General features: G+C 27.4%; 3 protein-coding genes across 5 annotated transcripts; all 3 read right to left on the bottom strand.

Moving 5' to 3' along the window:
* Positions 1 to 1519: 1519 nt before the first annotated feature.
* On the bottom strand, positions 1520 to 5932 carry LOC141524153 (uncharacterized). Its single transcript, XM_074237837.1, has 3 exons — positions 5381 to 5932; positions 4627 to 4770; positions 1520 to 4399 (listed from the first exon to the last, which is right to left on the bottom strand). The coding sequence occupies exons 1-3, from the start codon at positions 5519 to 5521 to the stop codon at positions 2435 to 2437; spliced, it is 2250 nt and encodes a 749-aa protein (XP_074093938.1). The 5' UTR covers positions 5522 to 5932; the 3' UTR covers positions 1520 to 2434.
* A 614-nt stretch (positions 5933 to 6546) lies between these two features.
* On the bottom strand, positions 6547 to 9491 carry Ogg1 (8-oxoguanine DNA glycosylase). The gene is made up of 2 exons (XM_074237842.1): positions 9004 to 9491; positions 6547 to 8273 (listed from the first exon to the last, which is right to left on the bottom strand). The coding sequence occupies exons 1-2, from the start codon at positions 9108 to 9110 to the stop codon at positions 7379 to 7381; spliced, it is 1002 nt and encodes a 333-aa protein (XP_074093943.1). The 5' UTR covers positions 9111 to 9491; the 3' UTR covers positions 6547 to 7378.
* A 4515-nt stretch (positions 9492 to 14006) lies between these two features.
* LOC141523982 (uncharacterized) lies at positions 14007 to 18092 on the bottom strand. 3 transcript variants are annotated; one of them, XM_074237600.1, is made up of 5 exons: positions 17081 to 18092; positions 15860 to 16165; positions 15552 to 15776; positions 14654 to 14826; positions 14007 to 14544 (listed from the first exon to the last, which is right to left on the bottom strand). In XM_074237600.1, the coding sequence occupies exons 1-5, from the start codon at positions 17341 to 17343 to the stop codon at positions 14486 to 14488; spliced, it is 1026 nt and encodes a 341-aa protein (XP_074093701.1). In that variant the 5' UTR covers positions 17344 to 18092; the 3' UTR covers positions 14007 to 14485. The 3 variants fall into 3 exon arrangements, with proteins under 3 accessions (XP_074093701.1, XP_074093702.1, XP_074093700.1); XM_074237599.1 differs by lacking the exons at positions 14007 to 14544; positions 14654 to 14826 and adding exons at positions 14937 to 15069; positions 15152 to 15427; XM_074237601.1 differs by having other exon boundaries at positions 14007 to 14826.
* Positions 18093 to 18612: the final 520 nt, after the last annotated feature.

Here is an 18612-nt window from a genome sequence, read left to right as displayed (position 1 = left end):
AGTCCGTTTCATAAAATGTACGAAATTCAAAATTTTTTTTAAATGAAAAAAATTTTCAAACACCTACAACTTGAAAACTAACCGGCTGATTTTGCTCATCTTCGAACTTGATCTTGGTATTGATCCAAAGAACGAGCCCACAAAATTTCATGTAGATCGGTTGAAAACTGTGGGCGCAATCTTGCTGACATGGCGCGTTATATTACACATATATTTATACATACATAAACACATATATAAACTTTTGAGCCAATGCGATTTTTCGACATTACTCGATGAAATGAAACATATTATGACAAAATTTTCTTTCTAAAGAAATCTACCTAAAAATCCCGTTCATGGGAAGAAGTAACAAAAAATGATGATAACGTAAATCAAATAAGAAATTTCCAAATAATATTTCTTATGTTAATTTAAATTGTTCTTTCCACTAATTTTAAGAACATAAAAATGTCAACTGCAGAAACTTTATTCATTTATTATTATATAAAATTTAGTACAATATTAAAAATCACAAGTATTTTCAATGAGTATAAAAATGTTTTCATATAATTGTAACAATTAAATTGATTGTTATATTTAGCATGACAAGTAATAAAACTATTATAACAAATATGATATTTACATGGCTTTACTTTTAAATTGTCTTATCGTGTGGAACATCGGAGAATGCCTTAATAATAATTATTCTGGTGGGTCTGAAGATTCACGCCGTCTTTTAATACCTCTTGAAACTAAAGGGAATAATTCTTTACAAAGATTAGATCTTGGACGTTGTTGATGTTGATCTGTAATGTCTGCTAAAACTCGACTTATGACTTGTTCTGATAGATGAGTTGAAGTTGAAGTTGAAGGTAAACTAGTTACATTTGAAGTTGAAGGTATGTTAGTTACATTTGAAGTTGATTCGAGTTCTGATGGTGATATTGATGATTCACATTTTAAAGTAATTTTTTTTTCTAGAACAGGTCGAGGTGATTTAGAGTCTGGAGGAAGCTCGTTTTCTTTATTTTCATCAGTTGATTCAGAATCTTCGGAACAATTTTCATCGTTTCTTTGTCCTTCCTATGAATCATTAATTGCTTTAGTTAATAATTTCAAAAAAAATTATTATAATTAAATTTGATTTACCTCTTCGTTTAAGTTATGTTTAGTTTCATGAGGTTTTTCACAAAAATCACATGAAGTGTCAAGAGTTCCTAAACATTGTATGCAAATAACCTGAGATAAGCCATCATTTTCTTCTATCTGTAATATTTAAAAATTTAACACTCCTCAATATTAAATTAATATATAAGTAAACTTCAAGTACTTCGACAAAGGGAAAGAATAAAATTAAATTGATAAAAATTTTTAAAGTTTTATTTAATAACTTGTTTTAATAAAAATATTTCATCCGAAATTTAAGAAACTATATAAATTTTTTTATTATTATAGAAGAAAATAAAAATACAATAATACAATCATGCAAAAAGTTATAAATACATGGAGGAGAAGAAACGATTGAAACTATAAGCACTAAACAAGAATAATAATTTTTATTATTTAACGTAAATATTGGAATTGGTGAATGAGCATATTTTTTTTTCAATATTTATACATGTTAATATGTATGTAGAATAATAATAATAATAAAAAAATTAGCGCTACATAACTTTAGTCATATATTCAGCGTTAATAATTATCAAGTTAAATTGGAATATTAACTTACAAACCTAAATACTTCATAATTATACAATGGTACAAGATTTATTTTATTACAAATATTCGAATATACGAATGTAAAAATTATTGCTTTACTTGAATGTCGTCAGTCTCAAGACCACGGACGGTGGAAAATACATTTTTTTTTTTTTTTTTTTTTGTAAATATCATATGCTTTTTCTTTTAATATTTTCTTTATTGAATCTATTCGTTTCATTTTTATGATAATTATAAAGGCACTATTTATCAATGTTATCACACAATTAATAACAAATAGGTATTTTGTTTTTTTCATACATTTATGTATATAGATTTTATTGTAGGTATCAGACACATGCGTCTAGTACAAACTAACAACCTTTTCCATGTTATTTCTTTCATAAAAATATATAAAGTTAAATATAATTTTTATATTGTGTTTCACATTATAACTTTGATTTTATATCAAAAATTTTTTTTACCAAAAAATGTATACAAAATAGTAGATTTCTAGATGTCAAAAAAGGTATTTGAATAAATTTTGGAAGACACTACGAAACGTGATTAATTATAACCGATAATTGAGCATTTAACTACTGCACAATTATTTATTAATTCAATCTTCCTAAAGTCCGTATAAAATAGAGCTTAAATTACTAACCAGGAAGATTAAAAAAATATATATTTATATATAAATTTCTTAAAGTACTATAAAAAAAAAAAAAAAAAAAAGTTAATAAATAAGACATTATTATTTTTCGTTAGAATCAGTGTCAACTGAAGCTGGCGAGGGCGTTGATTTATCGCTTATTCCCGTTTGATTTTTATTATCAGTCGTAACAATTCTTCCAGATTCAGCAAAGTGTCTTTTTCTATGTACTTTCATATTATCACGTCTATTAAATTTTCGACCACATTCAGGACAAGCATGGGTTTTTTCACCGTGTACATGACGATGTGCAGCTAGATGACTGGCTTGAGCAAAGCTAGCTCCACACTTTTGACATATATGCTTCCTTAATCCCTCATGTTTTAGCAGATGTTCATTTAAAAATGCTTTTGATGCATAACGATTATTACAAACATTGCAGACAAATGGTTTTGGATTTGAATGTTGTAATACATGTGCTTTATACTTAGATGCAACTTTAAATGTTTTAGAACAAATTTCACATGTATAAGTTGTTGCGTGTCGTGTTTTAATATGGTCATTTAAAACAGCTAAACTTGAGTAAAGATTATAACAAAAACGACATCGAAAATTACGTCTATTCTTCAAATGTACACTACCAATATGACTTAGCAAACGTGTACGGAATGGAAATACTTTACCGCAATATTCACAAGCTAAATTTTGCGGTGGAAGATGTGATTTAACGTGCATTTGTAAGGACACTTTATGATGATAACTCTGTCCACAATCGGAACATTGGTATGGTTTAATGCCTTTATGAACATTATCATGCTCAGTCAAATCGAATTTTGATCTAAAACGTTTTGGGCATTTAGGACACTGCATAGGTCGTGGATTTGTATGTGAACATCTTATATGTTTCATAACGTCTGATTTACATACAAATTTAGCAACGCAAAGTGTACAAGCATATTGTTTTATGCCAAGATGTGTTTTTACATGTACAGTACATTTATCCCGGCGTTCATAAAATTTGCGGCATAATTTACACGAATATCCGGATTGACCGTCAACTGTGGTACTTTCAACGTTGTCATCGACGCGAATTTCTTCACCATCAATGCGAAAAAGTTCTTCAGGATTTCTTGATGATATTATACCGCCACCTCCACTGTCACTGATACTAGACAATCGTTTTTCCAATTCCTCTAATTCAGCTGTTCTACTAGAAGGTAAATCTTTATCCTTATTATTTTTACCTTTCACAATTGAATTTATGATTTGACTTAATTCAGAATTATTTTCATCTTCCAATAGATTAATTATTTCAGACCCTACAAGACATGAACCTTGATCGGGAAAGACACGAGCTAATACAGTAACAGTTGACTCTGTTTCTTGTTTTTTTCTCAATTCTAACGTAAAACTAATATCTTCAATATCACCATTACGATTACTTGACTCTTTAACAGAAACTTCGACTTCTGGTGAAGATGATACAGCAGTTAAGACTTTATTTAATGCTGAAGTTGGTATCTGAATCATTCCATTTTCATCAGCAACTTTTTCTTGTGTTTTTGAAGCACTGGAATTATTACTCGTCTTTTCACTAATAGCCTCAGAGTTTGAATTAACTCGGTTCTGATTTTGATTTTGGCTTCGTAATCGAGTTACTATTGATACTCCTTCTTTTAAAGTTGACTTTGTCCTCGAAGTAACTTTTTTGAGTGAGATATTTTTTGATTTCGATTTTTTTCTCGTTTTTATTCGAGATTCAGTCATATTACGACTCCTCAACCATCTTCGATTAGGTGTTTCATCGACAACATGTTCATTCGTATCTTTGTCGTTATTTTTAGACCGTGTTTGTGGTGAAGTTCGTGTTCTTTTCGGTTTTGTTGTAATTTCAGCTGGCTCAATAATATCTTTGAAATTTTCTTCCCGCGTTGGATCAACATTTTCTATGTCTGCTGTTGAATTATGGTTTTTATCAGTACTAATATTGTTGGTCGACGTACTAGGTGGTTCTGGGATCACTACTGACTCTGCTACAATTACATTTTCCACCGTTATTTTTTCCTCCTGCAGTAAAACGTATTAGATGTACCAGTGTAAAATAAAACCTTATTATAGATTTTTCTTTATTTACTTTTTTAATTTAATTTAGGATAAATGGTTGATATTAGTTTTGAAAATTAAATCGAAAATTTTTAATTAAATAAAGAAAAATCTATAAAGCTACGATTAATTATTTAAATACAATAGAGCGGCAGAGTATTTAATATTATTTAAGAAAAAAATGAACTTACGATGTCTTGTATAGAAGGTACATCATACTGATCGCGTAACAGCTGTTGGGTACGTAGACATTCCTCTTGAAAGTCACAAACAAATTCAAGTTTACCCAGACACTGAACGCATATAGTCTTTGGCAGAGGATCCGTCTCATGTATCTATGATTTAAACAGAGTTTGTTTATTTTATTTATATTTGATTATATCACCATGATTATCATCATCATCAATAATAATTAAAATTAGTTAATTCATTTTTATAATAATCTTACAATATATTAAAACGCCACCGCTCCAAAAAAATTAATCGTAATGAGGTTTTATAAGAAAATAATTGGTTAGAATTTAAAAAAATTTTTCTGGTTCATCTATTCGTTTATCATACAATAATTATCTAATTCCAAAGAAGAGTAATTTTCAATTCTTAATTAAAAAATTGTTACATGTACTTAATTTATTTTTAATTGGGAAGTCACTATTGAGAAATAAAACTTATTTTATAAGCATGAGAAAAAAAATAAAAAATGACATAAAGCGAGGTAGCAAGCGAATGTAAAAATATAAAAATATTAAATATTTTATATATTAATAAATTGGATGATAATAACTAAACAATGTCATTAGTAATAAAAATAATAGGTTGTGCGAGCGTCCCGACGCGTCTTCATCGGCATCACCATTTTTCTAACCCTCTTTCCCTTTGTCTGTACATAAGTATATATAGATATAAATAAATAAATAAAGTAAATTTTAATGAATTAAAACTCACCAAAATATTTATCTTGTTGTAGATTTTTAATCCAAGCAACCTTCTAGTACCTTCCTCGCCAAAAATATCAATATATATACTTTCAAATTGTCCACATAATCTGCAGACTTGATGCACTTGTTCAGGTAACTTCATCTCCATTTTTGTTTTAAATTAAACAACAATATCGTAACAGGTATAAAATTCAATTCATCAACATGTGATTTTATGTTTGTAATTATCATTCCTAAATGAGCATTGTATGCTTATATTATCTTATTTTTTTCGATTAAAATACAGTGGATAATTGCGCGAAAAAAATAATTTTAATGAAAAAAAGAACACGATAAGTTACTCACTTATAGGCATTTTTAAATACGTCTATATATTGTTATTTATAAATTTCAAAAAAATATTTACTTTTATCACATTTTCTTTACTAGTTAAATTTATTATATAAAATTATTAATATTTATGATGATAAGCGGTTATTCAGACACTATGTTGACACAAAAATTGTCCTTGGCCCTCTAACTTTAAGTTTCTACAAGCTATTATATAGAATACAGAGCAATGCTTTTCTCTTTCTATGTACCCTCTCTTTCTTTCTCTTTTGCTCTCTTTATCGCTCCTTATTATCATCTTTATTGGTATGGTAGCGTCGGTGGTTCGGTTATTTAGTTAATTTAAAGAACTGAGGTTAAAATTTTCGAGCAATGACATCTAGTCTTGATTTTTTAAACTAATTACTTACACTATAGGAAGTGGATGATGACGTCAGTTTAATTTATTAACAAGTTTTATGATATATTAAAATTAAAATTATCAACTTTGATCATATTCAAAAGATACAAGTTTATGTTTTTAAACAGCCGTAAATAATTCAAACAATAGTTTCGATTATTTTTTATCTAATTAATTTACATGTATTGTGTTAATAATTAGCAATGCAACAGTGATACCAACCGATTTAAAACCATGTTCATACTGGACGGATCGATGATACCCGGAAATTTAATGAAAATTGGCGCGCAAATATGAAGAACTATGAAAATAATAATTTACAAGTAAGTACTCTTATTTAGGTCTATTGTTTCATGATTTATCAAAATAATAGTTGAATAATGATGTAGGAATTATTTTGAATATAAATTTTTAATTAATGTTTATTATTGATGACATTAAAGTTAGCTGTCACTTGACAATTTTTTTATTTTTTTTAACAAATAAATTTCTTCCAAAAAATTATTTTTAAAAAATTGCATTTGTAGTTTTTTTAAATTTCTAAATGTCAATTTTTTTTGCCACAATTTATTTGTTACAAAAATTTTTTAAATTATCAACTATCTGCTAAGTTAATTTTCATTTATTATTGTAATCATTGTTTTTTTAATATGAACACGAGTTTTGAGTATTGAAAATATCCAGTACTGAATTTTACATTCCCTTTAAGGTACAATTTGCAATATCTTTCTAAGTTTTGTCAATCATTTCTCAATGACCAAAACTTGTATATGTTCTTGGTTTTTTTTTAAGATGTATGCCAAATATAAAATAATAAAACATAAAAAAATAATTTTTTTTTTTAATTTCACATTGACTGATGTACTAAACCATTGACAACTTTAACAATGAGGATTTTTTTATTAATAGAACAAAACTTTCTGTTATTTATGATTTTTTTGATACGTATAATAGTAGTAAGACTAATAATAATATATAAATCTTTTCATCCTACCGTTTCGGTGGTGAATATAGAACAATGAATTCTTATGTTCTGTAGAGCTTCAGCGGCAGTTAACTTTTTTAGAATAATTTTTCTATACAAGCTTATTCTTTGATAAAACTTAATGAAAAAGTTGACTCTATTTATTTGTTGATTTTCAGAATTAATCTGTAAAATAATAATTTAACTATATGTAATTTATTGGCTAAAATTTATCTTTAAAGTTCTATTTTAAAATGAATTTAATTTTTAGTAAAATATTCAGTCTACAAATAAAGTTTTAGTTTAATTAATCATGTTTTTTTTAATTTTTTTCTCGAGGTATCAACATCATCCTTTTTTTTTTTTTTAATTGGATTACTCTTAATTCTAGTACAAAATACAACAGCTTGCGCCCATCCAGCTAATGGTCCCCATTTGGTGCGTAAATGGCGACTAATTTCTTGATACATCGTCGGAGTTACCGACGAAACTTCTTTTAAATCAGGTAAATAAAATTCTCGAGCAACTTGATAAATATGTGTGTCCACTGGAATAGATTCCAAATGTCCTAATGACATCAAGCAAATGCAATCAGCAACTTTTGGACCTACTCCTTGCAAAACTTGAATTGTTTGTCTTACACTTTCATACTCTGTTCCTTGATCTTTGTGAAGACTTTCTAACCACTTGCGACCACCAAGTTCAACTAATTTCTTGGCTGTTTTGTGAATGTAAGGAGCACGGTAACCAAATCCTTCTTTTGACAATACAGACTGAACATTGTCTTGTGCAAGGGATTCAATTGTTGGAAAATCGTAGTAAAATTCTTTGTTTAATTTACAAATTTTATTGCCAAAATGACGACACATTTTGTCTATCATTCCAGTAATTCTAATTATGTTATTATTAGCACTACAAATGAATGAAAAAATATTTTCTACCATATCTTGGTTTAATATACGAACACCCTCAACAATATTAGTAAAATTTTTAAAATTTTCATCATTTTCAGACCAGATCTTTAAATTATCTTTCAAAGAGATATGGAGATTGAAATATTTAAATAATTCATTCTCACAATCTATTGAGTTTTTTAACTTGGATCCATGTGTTTTGTAATAAATATACTGATCATCTTGATGAAGTGTCCATAATTCGCCAGCAAAAATTCCTCGATACTTTTCACCATTTTCTATTTCTTTCCATCTGTTAAAATTAAATAAAGTAAATAAGTTAAATGAAATATTTTTTATTTATCATCAAGACTAATAGTTGTTAAAATATGAGCTCAACAATTTTTTAAAACCAAAAAATTATTTAATTACTGTTCTAGCTATTTTGAATAAATAAGTTAGTTATAATGAGGTTGAAGTTAGCAGACACATGACAATTTTTTTATTTTTCTTGAAAAATAAACTCGGCATAGAAAATTATTCATAAAAATCTCATTTGTAATTCTTCAAAGCTTCTAAAGATGAAATCTTTAAAGAAAAATTTCTTGCTGTAATTTTTTTGTTAAAAAAATTCTAAAAATTATCAAATGTCTTTTAATTTCAGTACCATTAGTTATGGAAAATTATTTTTAAAAAATTAGTTTTATAGTTTTTATAAAATTCCTACAAGTGGAATTATTTTTATAGTTTTTTTTTGTCATAATTTATGTATCAAACAAATTCTAAAAATTATAAGAAATTAATTATCATTAAATATTACAAAAAAAGATATTAAAAAATGCACCTATGTGTTTTTAATAATTTTTCCTGTAAAATTTTTTAGAATTCTTTTGCAGCCATCAATCTAAAATTTGTTGTAATAATTTCAAAAAATTAGTTGTCTGCTACTGTCACACTCATATTAAAATTTGTTTACAAAATCTCTTATTTTAACAGACCAAATAATTAATGAAATTAGATTTACAATTAAATAATCTACTTACCTAAAACTTTGACCTCCTTGCAAAGTAATTCCTAAGTTTAATTCGCTTTTATCACAGACTATTTTCCCAGTTATATTTTTCAATTTATCAAATTTAGCCATTGACATGTATTGAGGTTATAATCATGTGAAAATATTTCTCTAAATTAATTCTACTCCGTTTAACAACATTTATACATTAAATAATTAAACAATTTTTTTTTATTGAGTTATGTTTATTACAATACTTAATTGTGTTTTGTTTATAAAAACCAATACAGTCGTTCCGGCGAAGCGTTGAAATGTTTATATTTTTTTTTTTTTTTTTTTTCCAATGTAGCGGAGCCACTCACTATTTTTCGTTCGCTAACTTCGTCTGTCTACCATTTCTCACAAAAAAGCAATGAATGAGCTCATCTACCAACGTGTATTCTCTAATTTTTTTTTTGTTAATTTCAAGAATTTCAGACTCATGTGGTCAAAGTTGGAGATATTACTGTACCCTTGCGTAAGACTTCAATTCCACTATTTCTCTGAGACCTAATAATTTAAATAATGATCCTGAAATCAACGGACATTTCACAATTTTTTTAAATTCTTGAAACAATTGATTTACGATAAAAAAAAATTCCATTTCAGAAATTAAGAAAAAATTATAAGTGCAATTTCATAATGCTGAAGTTAGCAGTCTGCTGTCAATTTAAAAATTTTAATAACAAATCAATTACAAAAAAAAATACTTCTAAAAATTTTCACTTGTAATTTTTATTAATTTTCACATGTGAAATTTTTTAATTAAATTTTTTTTATAATAATTGCATTCAGTATCGTACAATTTTTAATAAATATTTATTTTATTATAATTGATTTTTTATAAAAATTTTCAGATGTCTGCTGAGTTTAGTCTCATATTTAAATTTGGTTTTCAGAATGGTCGCTCAAAATTAAATCAATATTAAAAGTAATAATTATAACTATTATCATTATTATTATTTTAATTTAGCCGTATACATACTCGCTTTAAAATACTTACAATCAAAAAATTACAAATAATATTTCTACGGTGGTTTTTATACTCATCTGAAAAAGAATATCCTATTCTGTATTTATGTTAATTATACCCTTTACAATTCAAATGGAATAAAAAATATTTTACATGTTCTTCAAAATTATAACGATTACCTTATTATTGTAAATTTTATTTATTGAAGATTACCTAAATTACTAATTTTATTCTATATATATATATATATATATATATATTATGTACAGATCTATAAAATACCTTTCATTATAAATACGCTACAAAATATTTTGTTTATTACACTGGACATTTTTTATCAGATGTTAAAACTTGAGGATAGATATACTTATACAAACTACTCAGTCTCCTAAAGAAGACGATATGTCTCTAATGAAAAATTAAATAATACTTTTTATTTTCGAGGCATTTCATGCTAAATCGACCACTTTTTAGAGATCTTTCCGGTTGACTTTAAGCTTCATGTATTTATTTATTCAATTTTTATGTCAATAAGCTTATACTAAAGTACACGTGTAACAAAATTAAATTAAATATAAAAAACAGATAGGATCAATTTTATGAAACTTTATGATTTGAAAATGATTTAATATATAATCTCTGAGACCTAATAATAGTGAAAAAGAGAGCAGTATCAAATAATTTAGGAAATAAAAATAATTGGATCAACAAGCTAAATGTAAATGCTTAAATGTTTGAAAAGTTAAATTTTGAGAAACAAATTATAACAATTTAGTGACGCCAATTTTAAGTGACCTTTTTGATATTCATCAATATTTAATATCAATAAAAAACATATTTATGGTTTATTCAACAAATTTTTTAAAGATACTCTTTTTTTAGATATAAAATTTTTCAAAATTTATAACTTTTTTGATCAAATGCTTATAATTTTGGGGAAAATAGATCAATTTTAACTCCTCGTTTTCAAAAGTAAAAATTATCATAAAACTCAGGCAGTTATTGGTTTGGAGAAAATTTTCGAAAGTAAAGTTTTTATTAGATTTTGGAGTTTCGAGGTTTCAAGAAGACAATTCTAATTATTTTTAAAAACATATCCCTTAAATTATTATCTAATAGAATATTATCAAACGCTTTAAGATTGAAAATAGTGGGAAGTTTCAGGGATTGTGTGTCGAAGAAATCCTTTTTTCAAAATTTTCAAGTCTTTACAGAAAAAAAATTTACTTGAATTGAGTTAAAAAATTATTAAACTAAGAAATTTCACTTGGTTTAAGTACATTTTATTTGATTTAACAATTTTTTGTCTTGGTTCAAGACAATTAGCTTCTACAAAATTATTTTCTTGGTTCAAGAATTTTACTCTTGATTCAAGTTCATTTTTTTTTTTTTTTTCAGTGTAGATATTTAATTATCAAATGAAAAAACACTCCTTTAACTCAAACGTAAACAGATTGTGGACAATAATTAATAAAAAGTCTCATTAGAAAAAAAAAAAGAAGCAATGAAAATTATTTTTTGTTTGGATTAGATTAAAATTTACATCAGGTAGTATCACTAGATTTTTTTCTAATTAAATCATTGTTCACTTTGAGATTTGTCGTCACAGAATAAATAATCGAAGTTATAATTCTATCATAAAAGTGTAATTAATCATTATATTCACGTTAAATGTAGAATTTATTATAAACTCCAACATAGTTTGTTAATTACTAAATAATAACATTATTCGAATTATGTAAATGAATATTGAAATTAAAAACTTTTCCAAAATTTACAGTAAAATTTTTATCATCGAAAAATAATAATGCTACTGAACAATGAAGTGCGACGATTATATAAAATGAACTCCAAAATTTTATTTCATGATAATGAAGTCTTATCTTAAAAAATTATAGTCATTAAATCGTGTATAAAATTTATAAATCGCTTAAACATCAGAGAAAATTAATAGTCTTCATTAATTTACTATAAAATCAATAAAAATCTGATTTATTGGTTAATAAATATGGTTATTTATTATTTTTACATTTGATTCATTGGAAACTTTTATTTTTAATTCAGTAATCAACCCCCTGACGTGAAAGTTAGTATAAATCGTCTTTTTATCCGTCGGAGTTAGAGTATGCTCTTTAGCTGTCGATTTTAAGACAACGCGGAAGAAACGCCCATTCTCGTGAAACAGTTAAATAGCTAGACCTAATAAAAATGTAAAAAGAATTACTAAATAGATAAATTAAAAAATGTTTTGATGGCTAAACTGAGAACAGATTATTATATTTCATAAGTAATACACAATGCTGATGTATATATATATATATATATATATATATATATATATATATATATATATATATATATATATATATATATATATATATATATATATATTTATATATATAGGAGACTTTCTATAGATATAGTCACTCATCACAATATCTCTGGAACAATAAGACCTAGAGACTTGAAATTTGGCAGGAATATTTCTTTCACCGAGTAGAGGTCAGCTAAGAACGGATTTTACGAAATTCCACCCACAAGAGGGGTTGCGGGGGTGTTAACAATGAAAAATTCCCGTTTCTAAACCATAGCTCCTATTGATTTCAAATTCGGTAGGAATCTTCTGTAAGAGATGTAGAAATAATCTATCAATGAATTTTACGATATCTCACCCCACAGAGGGTTGCGGGGGTAGGTATTAACAATGAAAATTTTTAATTTCCAAGCTATAGCTCCTATAGACTCCAAATTTAATAAGAGTCGTCTACATGTGATACAAAAATTATCTAAGAACGGATTTTACACCGAATCACCTACAATAAGAATCGCAGGGGTGGGTGTTAACAATAAAAAATCTTAATTTTTAAAACATAGCTTCAAAAAACTGCAAATTTGGTAAGGATCTTTTATTTGTCATGTAGAGATCATCTCAATACGGATTTCAATAAATTCTACTTCTGATTCGATGGAATGTGGAACCTGTGCAAATCAAAATAATACTCCAATTGAATTTCAAGTCTAGATCTAAAACTACAATTTTATTAAGTGTCCAGCGGAGCGGGCAGGTAACAGCTAGTAATCTATAAGCTATGGACTTTATCTGAAACAAAAATAATATTGAAAATAAATAAGCTAAGCAAGAATATATATTCTGTCTTGGAAGTGACTTTGATCAAATTTAAACATCTCTATTATTTAGGGTAAGGACAATCCTGGACACGGTACTGTTGTTTGGTCGTCCCACTTTTGAGTTCAAACTGAGAACTGAGAGGTTGGAAGCGGTCCAAACTAAGTTCATATAACACATCAAATACATATGGAAACAAAAAAATATCGATATAACTGTTTATTATGAAGTTAGAACAGAAAGTAAGGTCATAGTTTTATGCTTCTTCTACAAAATGGCAAATGATGAAATTGATAGCTCGGCGATTTTTTATAAACTTCTAGCAAAGACTATTTTAAAGGAAAGTAGGTTTCTTACGGTGTCACAAAATTTTATAAAAATACAAGTGATTTCTGCAAAAAGAAACTTTAAGAGTGGACCAGAGTAAATGCATTTCCAGAAATTTTATTTTACTATAATTAGTTTTTTAAAAAATTTTTATATGAACTATTACCAAGCTTTCGCAAAAGTTAGTGGTATATTTTTTTTCGAAAATTTTATTTCATTTGATTTCAAAATTTATTTGAGACCGAATTAGGAAAATAAAATTTCTGAAAATACTTTTAATGCGGCCCACCCTTAAAAATAAAAATATTTGATGAGTAATAATAATTTATATCGTTAGGCCGTAAAAGGACAATTTTCCGACAATATGTTTTCATAATCGCTCAGAAAGTTCAATTTGAAAGGGATACAAACCTAATAGTTACATATTTTCAATATCATAATTTATCTTTTCAAAAAATAATTTCAATTAAATTTTCGTGCACAATTATTTAATTGTTTATGAAAATTTTATAAAAGAAAAAGGAATTTAGTTTTACAGAAATTATCAATTCATTCTTTATTACTTGCAGAAAAATATAAATTTTTTTATTCGGTTTCCTTCGTCATAAACAGTAAGTAGAGAAAAAATTAGAGCTATTCAATAGTAAATAAATTTATGAACTACGTATAATCTTCGGTCGGTGAATTACAATGTGATTTTTTCCTTTGCAGTAACTTTCAATTCTGTTTGGTTGCATTAGACAAATAGAGGGAAAAATAAGAGGAGGTACATTTTGCGGCCTAAGTCGGAAAAGATAAGCAGTGAAGATAAGCGGTGAGTCTCTAGAAATCAGTAACTTAGCGGACGTCTTCTTATAGTGCTTGAACTAATTTTATGAATTAAATATTTATCAAAGTTTTTTGATAATTTTTGAATTGAGGAACATAAAATGTTTTACAAGTTGAACAAGTGACCGATTTTTAGCATGTGATGCCCTTTATTTTTCATGTTTATAATAATATAAATAAAAAATCTTTACGTATTGTCATATACATGGAACGGGATAATCAGCCTCTTGAATTGTGCGTGTGATGATGTACAACATCCCTGAGTTCTTTTATACTTACTATTAAATCAAAAATAAATAAATAAGTTTAAGATAAATTTTAAACTAAAACTTTTTTTTTTCTCTATAAATATAAATTAAAAAAATGATTAATACGATATGTTATTACGTAAATGTGCTTGTTTTCGATACTGATATTTTTCACATTTTCCCCACCACGAAGACTTTTCACAAACTTTTTGAGGTTTTAAAATAAAACACTTAGTCTGTACAACATTAAAAAAAATTCTTCCAATAAAATTAGCTGCTGATGTTCTTGTCATTTTTAAACACGTTCGAAAGCTGTAAATAAAATAAAAAAAAAAATTATGTAAAATAAAATGATAATCGCAGTTAAATTATATTATTAACGAATTTATTTAATAATATAATTTAAAAAATTCACACCAGAACAAAACAAAAGATTAACATCATGCATACAATACAATCAAACGTTCAATTATAATCAAACACCTAAAACATTTTCTATTTACAATTCTACAGATTCCAGACCACGTTTGCTCGAAGTAATTGTGTCAAATTGCCCTACGGACAATAATTTATGATGATAAAATGAAAAATATTTTTCAAGTATTTAATCATGCTGCATTGTACAGATCCAGCTTACCGCTCGTCGCAAGTGCAATGCATGAGCGTGGAAATGCCCCAATTGAAGAGGCCATAGCGTGTTTCAAAAGCAGGAATATAAAACGGACAAGCAGTATCGTGTCTTCGACAGCAAGCATCAGCTTTACCAAAACCACCGAGATTTGTATATTTAGTAGCACGATTTCCTCGTCCACACCACTGAGTACCAGGCATCAGAAAAAGTTCACGCCTATTTCGACGTTTTCGACGCCCATGTCGTCGCAATCTCATTATTTTTGTCATATTTTCACCTTGCCTGTTTTATTATTTTACAAATTCTCGAATCACCATTTAAAACCACTGAATTATTTTTAAATATCCATTCACAAGTTTGGAACTATTCCATTAATCGTGTACTACAATAACAAATATATTCTTACCTTTGATCACATCCACAGTGACTCAGTGTAAATGGCATGTAATTCCAGAAGTTATAACGTTCGGAAAAAGGTGGAATAGCTCGATAACAGTGATCATGTCGTCTGCAACATCTATCAACGCTGTTCAAGCCCCCAAGTTCTTTATAAGAAGAAGCAGTTCGATGTGGACCACACCATTTCGTTCCTGGCGCTATTACCATCTGTTGTAGACTTCTCTCTACTATCCTACCAATTAAACGAAATAAATTTGTTTTAAAATAAAATAAAAATACTATAACAGATATACTGATAGATGATAGATTTTTCACCTGTGTTTAAGATGTTGTCGTAACGCTAGATTTCTTGTTTGAGATTTTATAAGATGACAACGACGATGAAGATTATCATATGATTCAATCCATTTAATTTCACGTGGCGCTTCAATTTCATCAAGAATTTGAAATTTCTCTTGAATGTCACCCGTCCAGACATTATCATCCTCGTCATCTCTATCATAACAAATATCCTGATCAATTGGTCTATCGTCTACACAGTCAGTTAAGCTATCTCCTTCGTATATCAATTGTAGCTTCTTCTGGTTTGCCCCAATCTCTCTCAAAGTGACATTCATATCTCTGAAAATAATACAAAAAAAAAAATATATATATATATATATATATTATTATACATTTTACATCTTTGAATATAATAAGGATATCATTATTGATTTTTCGTTCTTTATATTGTCACTTGCAGCAAAGACATTATCACCAGGACTTTCTACTTAACTTTTCCTTTCTTTTACTTCTATTCTATCTTATTCACTTTTTTTGGACTTACTATAACGTAACTTTTATTCTCTTTCCTTATTCTCTTTACTCTAATCCCCACGCGGATTGTCTGACGGAGGGTCAAAGTTACGAGATAATAATTTACACTAGATTTAATGTGCATGACTTGGTTAATTTGATGGATGGTCTGACACAAGTCTTTACTTCTATATCCATATCCAATATATAAAATGATATACGAATAGAAACAACAATCAGCATTATTTATCAAGTGTAAAAATTCTGAAGATTTAAAATCTATTAATGTTAATATTTACTTAACCATTTAAATGTTTAGAGTATGTAAAGTGCTTTCTTTGTTTTTTTTTTTTTTTTAGTTAAATATACCTAAATGTATATCTTGGATAAAATTGATTATCGGGAGTTTAGTTCCGTGAGAATATAAACAGATGAAAAAAACCAAGTGTAAAAACATCAATGGATTTTCTAATCCTCGCTCACTTAACTTGCCATTTTAAGGATTAAACCCACAAAGTAGATTTACGGTCGACCCTTTCTAAAACAATGCCAAAAATACAAAAGTGTCAATGTATTTTTTTATTCTAATTCTTATTATCAGATTTGAATAAAAATTAATTCTATTAAATATATGCTAATTTAAAAGCCTTGTGACTTGAAGTCTTCATAAAGATGTCATTGTTACATCTTAAAGACTAAAAGAAAATTTTATAAAATAAGAATTTGTACTAATTAGCATACCCCCAACTAACTATTGTCTCCTTGGCGCAAATCCCATTCCACTTGACAGTCTTTTGTACTTGACCGTCTGGTAAAATCCGTGTAATCATAAAGTTACCGTGGGAGCTTGTTGAATTGATTGTTGAGTACATAGATCTTTGGTTATTGAATCCACTAACTAATTGAACTAACAGTAGATATGATATCAAAATCATTAGTTTTGTTATTTTATTTTCACCGTTGATTGGTTTTAATAAAAACATAACTAATATCCTCAAGCACATTGTACAATATTTATATTTATACAATTGATGATAATGATGTTATATATACTCATGGAATAAATTTATGATAGTATAAACAAGAATAATATATGTTAACACAAGTTAAAATTTGATTGATCACTGTCAAATAAAAATGATTAATCATTCAACATGTCCATTATCTAATTGTAGCATTTTATTTTTTCAGTAGAATTAAATAAAATAAACACGAGGCACATTATAAAATCAACTTTCTCTTTTTTTTTTTTTTTTTTTTTTTTTAATATTATTGAAAACTTTACACGATTTTTTATTTTTTTATTTTATTTAGTTATCGGAAATTTTATTTGTCAGAAGTAACGGCACGTGGTACAGAGTAAAGAACAGATGATAAGTTTTAAATGCCAACTAATGCCTCGCGGCTTGACAAAAACGGTATAACTGGCGCGCGTCGGCATTGAGCCTCCCTTAAATACTCGTCGTCCTGGTAGCTGTCCAGTTTCACCTACTATACCACCACCCTCTCCTGGACCTCGAGGAACAACATTCGATGGCTCTGCTTTCTTTCCCCCCCCCCCACTTTTGTCATCAATGTATCTCTCATGAGCTACGTTAACGTTACGTCTGCCAAATCCAATTCTCCACATTCTCACCCCGGATCTAATTCCCCTCTTTTACTTTTTCTCTCGTCATTTCTCTTCCGTTTATCCATTGCATTGCATTACAACAAATTTTACACATGATTTTTGTACACACAAGCATATTTATACATATATGTACGTATATCACCGCGCGCTGACATCACCTTGTTTATACTTTATGGAATTTTTCTAAAAATTCTACCAAAAAAAAAGAAAAAAAAAAAAAAAAAAAATTGTAAAAAATTTTTTTGATAAATAGCTTCATTAATTACTCACCCTAGCTTTCTAGATCATACATCAGTCTATGATCTGTCACCGAGTCTCTCGAGAATACGTCGAGATTTATTAGCAGCAAGGATGAATCGCTCAACGTATATACAGGAGATGTAAACATATACATACAGGCTCAAACATCGGCTCTTTTGCTATGGCTTTTATTTTCCAGCTCTCTTTCTCTTATTCACCCTTATATATCTGCTTTTGACGAGCTGAAATATCACATGTGATGTATACACAATCAGATAACGTTAGACATTACATTTGGCATTGATGCTAAAGTCATTCCCCTTCATGTGGTTGGTAGTTTGTTAATATTCTTATCCAACTTATACCACTATAGTAATGTCTACTCTAAATACAATAATACTCA

The sequence above is a fragment of the Cotesia typhae genome, unplaced genomic scaffold (assembly GCF_013202065.1).
Source record: "Cotesia typhae breed Kobodo isofemale line unplaced genomic scaffold, CoteBio_Ctyphae contig_22, whole genome shotgun sequence".
In the NCBI taxonomy this organism is placed as follows: Eukaryota; Metazoa; Arthropoda; class Insecta; order Hymenoptera; family Braconidae; genus Cotesia; species Cotesia typhae.
Note: the sequence above shows the minus strand (reverse complement) of the source record. Positions and strands in the feature narration are given on the sequence as shown.

Bases quoted from the DNA above. Each gene is read 5' to 3' on its own strand.
- Ogg1 (XM_074237842.1), bottom strand. From the start codon at position 9,110: ATGTCAATGGCTAAATTTGATAAATTGAAAAATATAACTGGGAAAATA. The intron at 8,274-9,003 runs GTAAGTAGATTA...TAATTTTAACAG, and splicing joins CAAGGAGGTCAAAGTTTTAG to ATGGAAAGAAATAGAAAATG.
- LOC141524153 (XM_074237837.1), bottom strand. From the start codon at position 5,521: ATGGAGATGAAGTTACCTGAACAAGTGCATCAAGTCTGCAGATTATGT. The intron at 4,771-5,380 runs GTGAGTTTTAAT...TTTAAATCATAG, and splicing joins ACAACAAGATAAATATTTTG to ATACATGAGACGGATCCTCT. The intron at 4,400-4,626 runs GTAAGTTCATTT...GTTTTACTGCAG, and splicing joins TACCTTCTATACAAGACATC to GAGGAAAAAATAACGGTGGA.
- LOC141523982 (XM_074237599.1), bottom strand. From the start codon at position 17,343: ATGTGCTTGAGGATATTAGTTATGTTTTTATTAAAACCAATCAACGGT. The intron at 15,777-15,859 runs GTGAAAAATCTA...TTTAATTGGTAG, and splicing joins CGACAACATCTTAAACACAG to GATAGTAGAGAGAAGTCTAC. The intron at 15,428-15,551 runs GTAAGAATATAT...ATAATAAAACAG, and splicing joins CACTGTGGATGTGATCAAAG to GCAAGGTGAAAATATGACAA.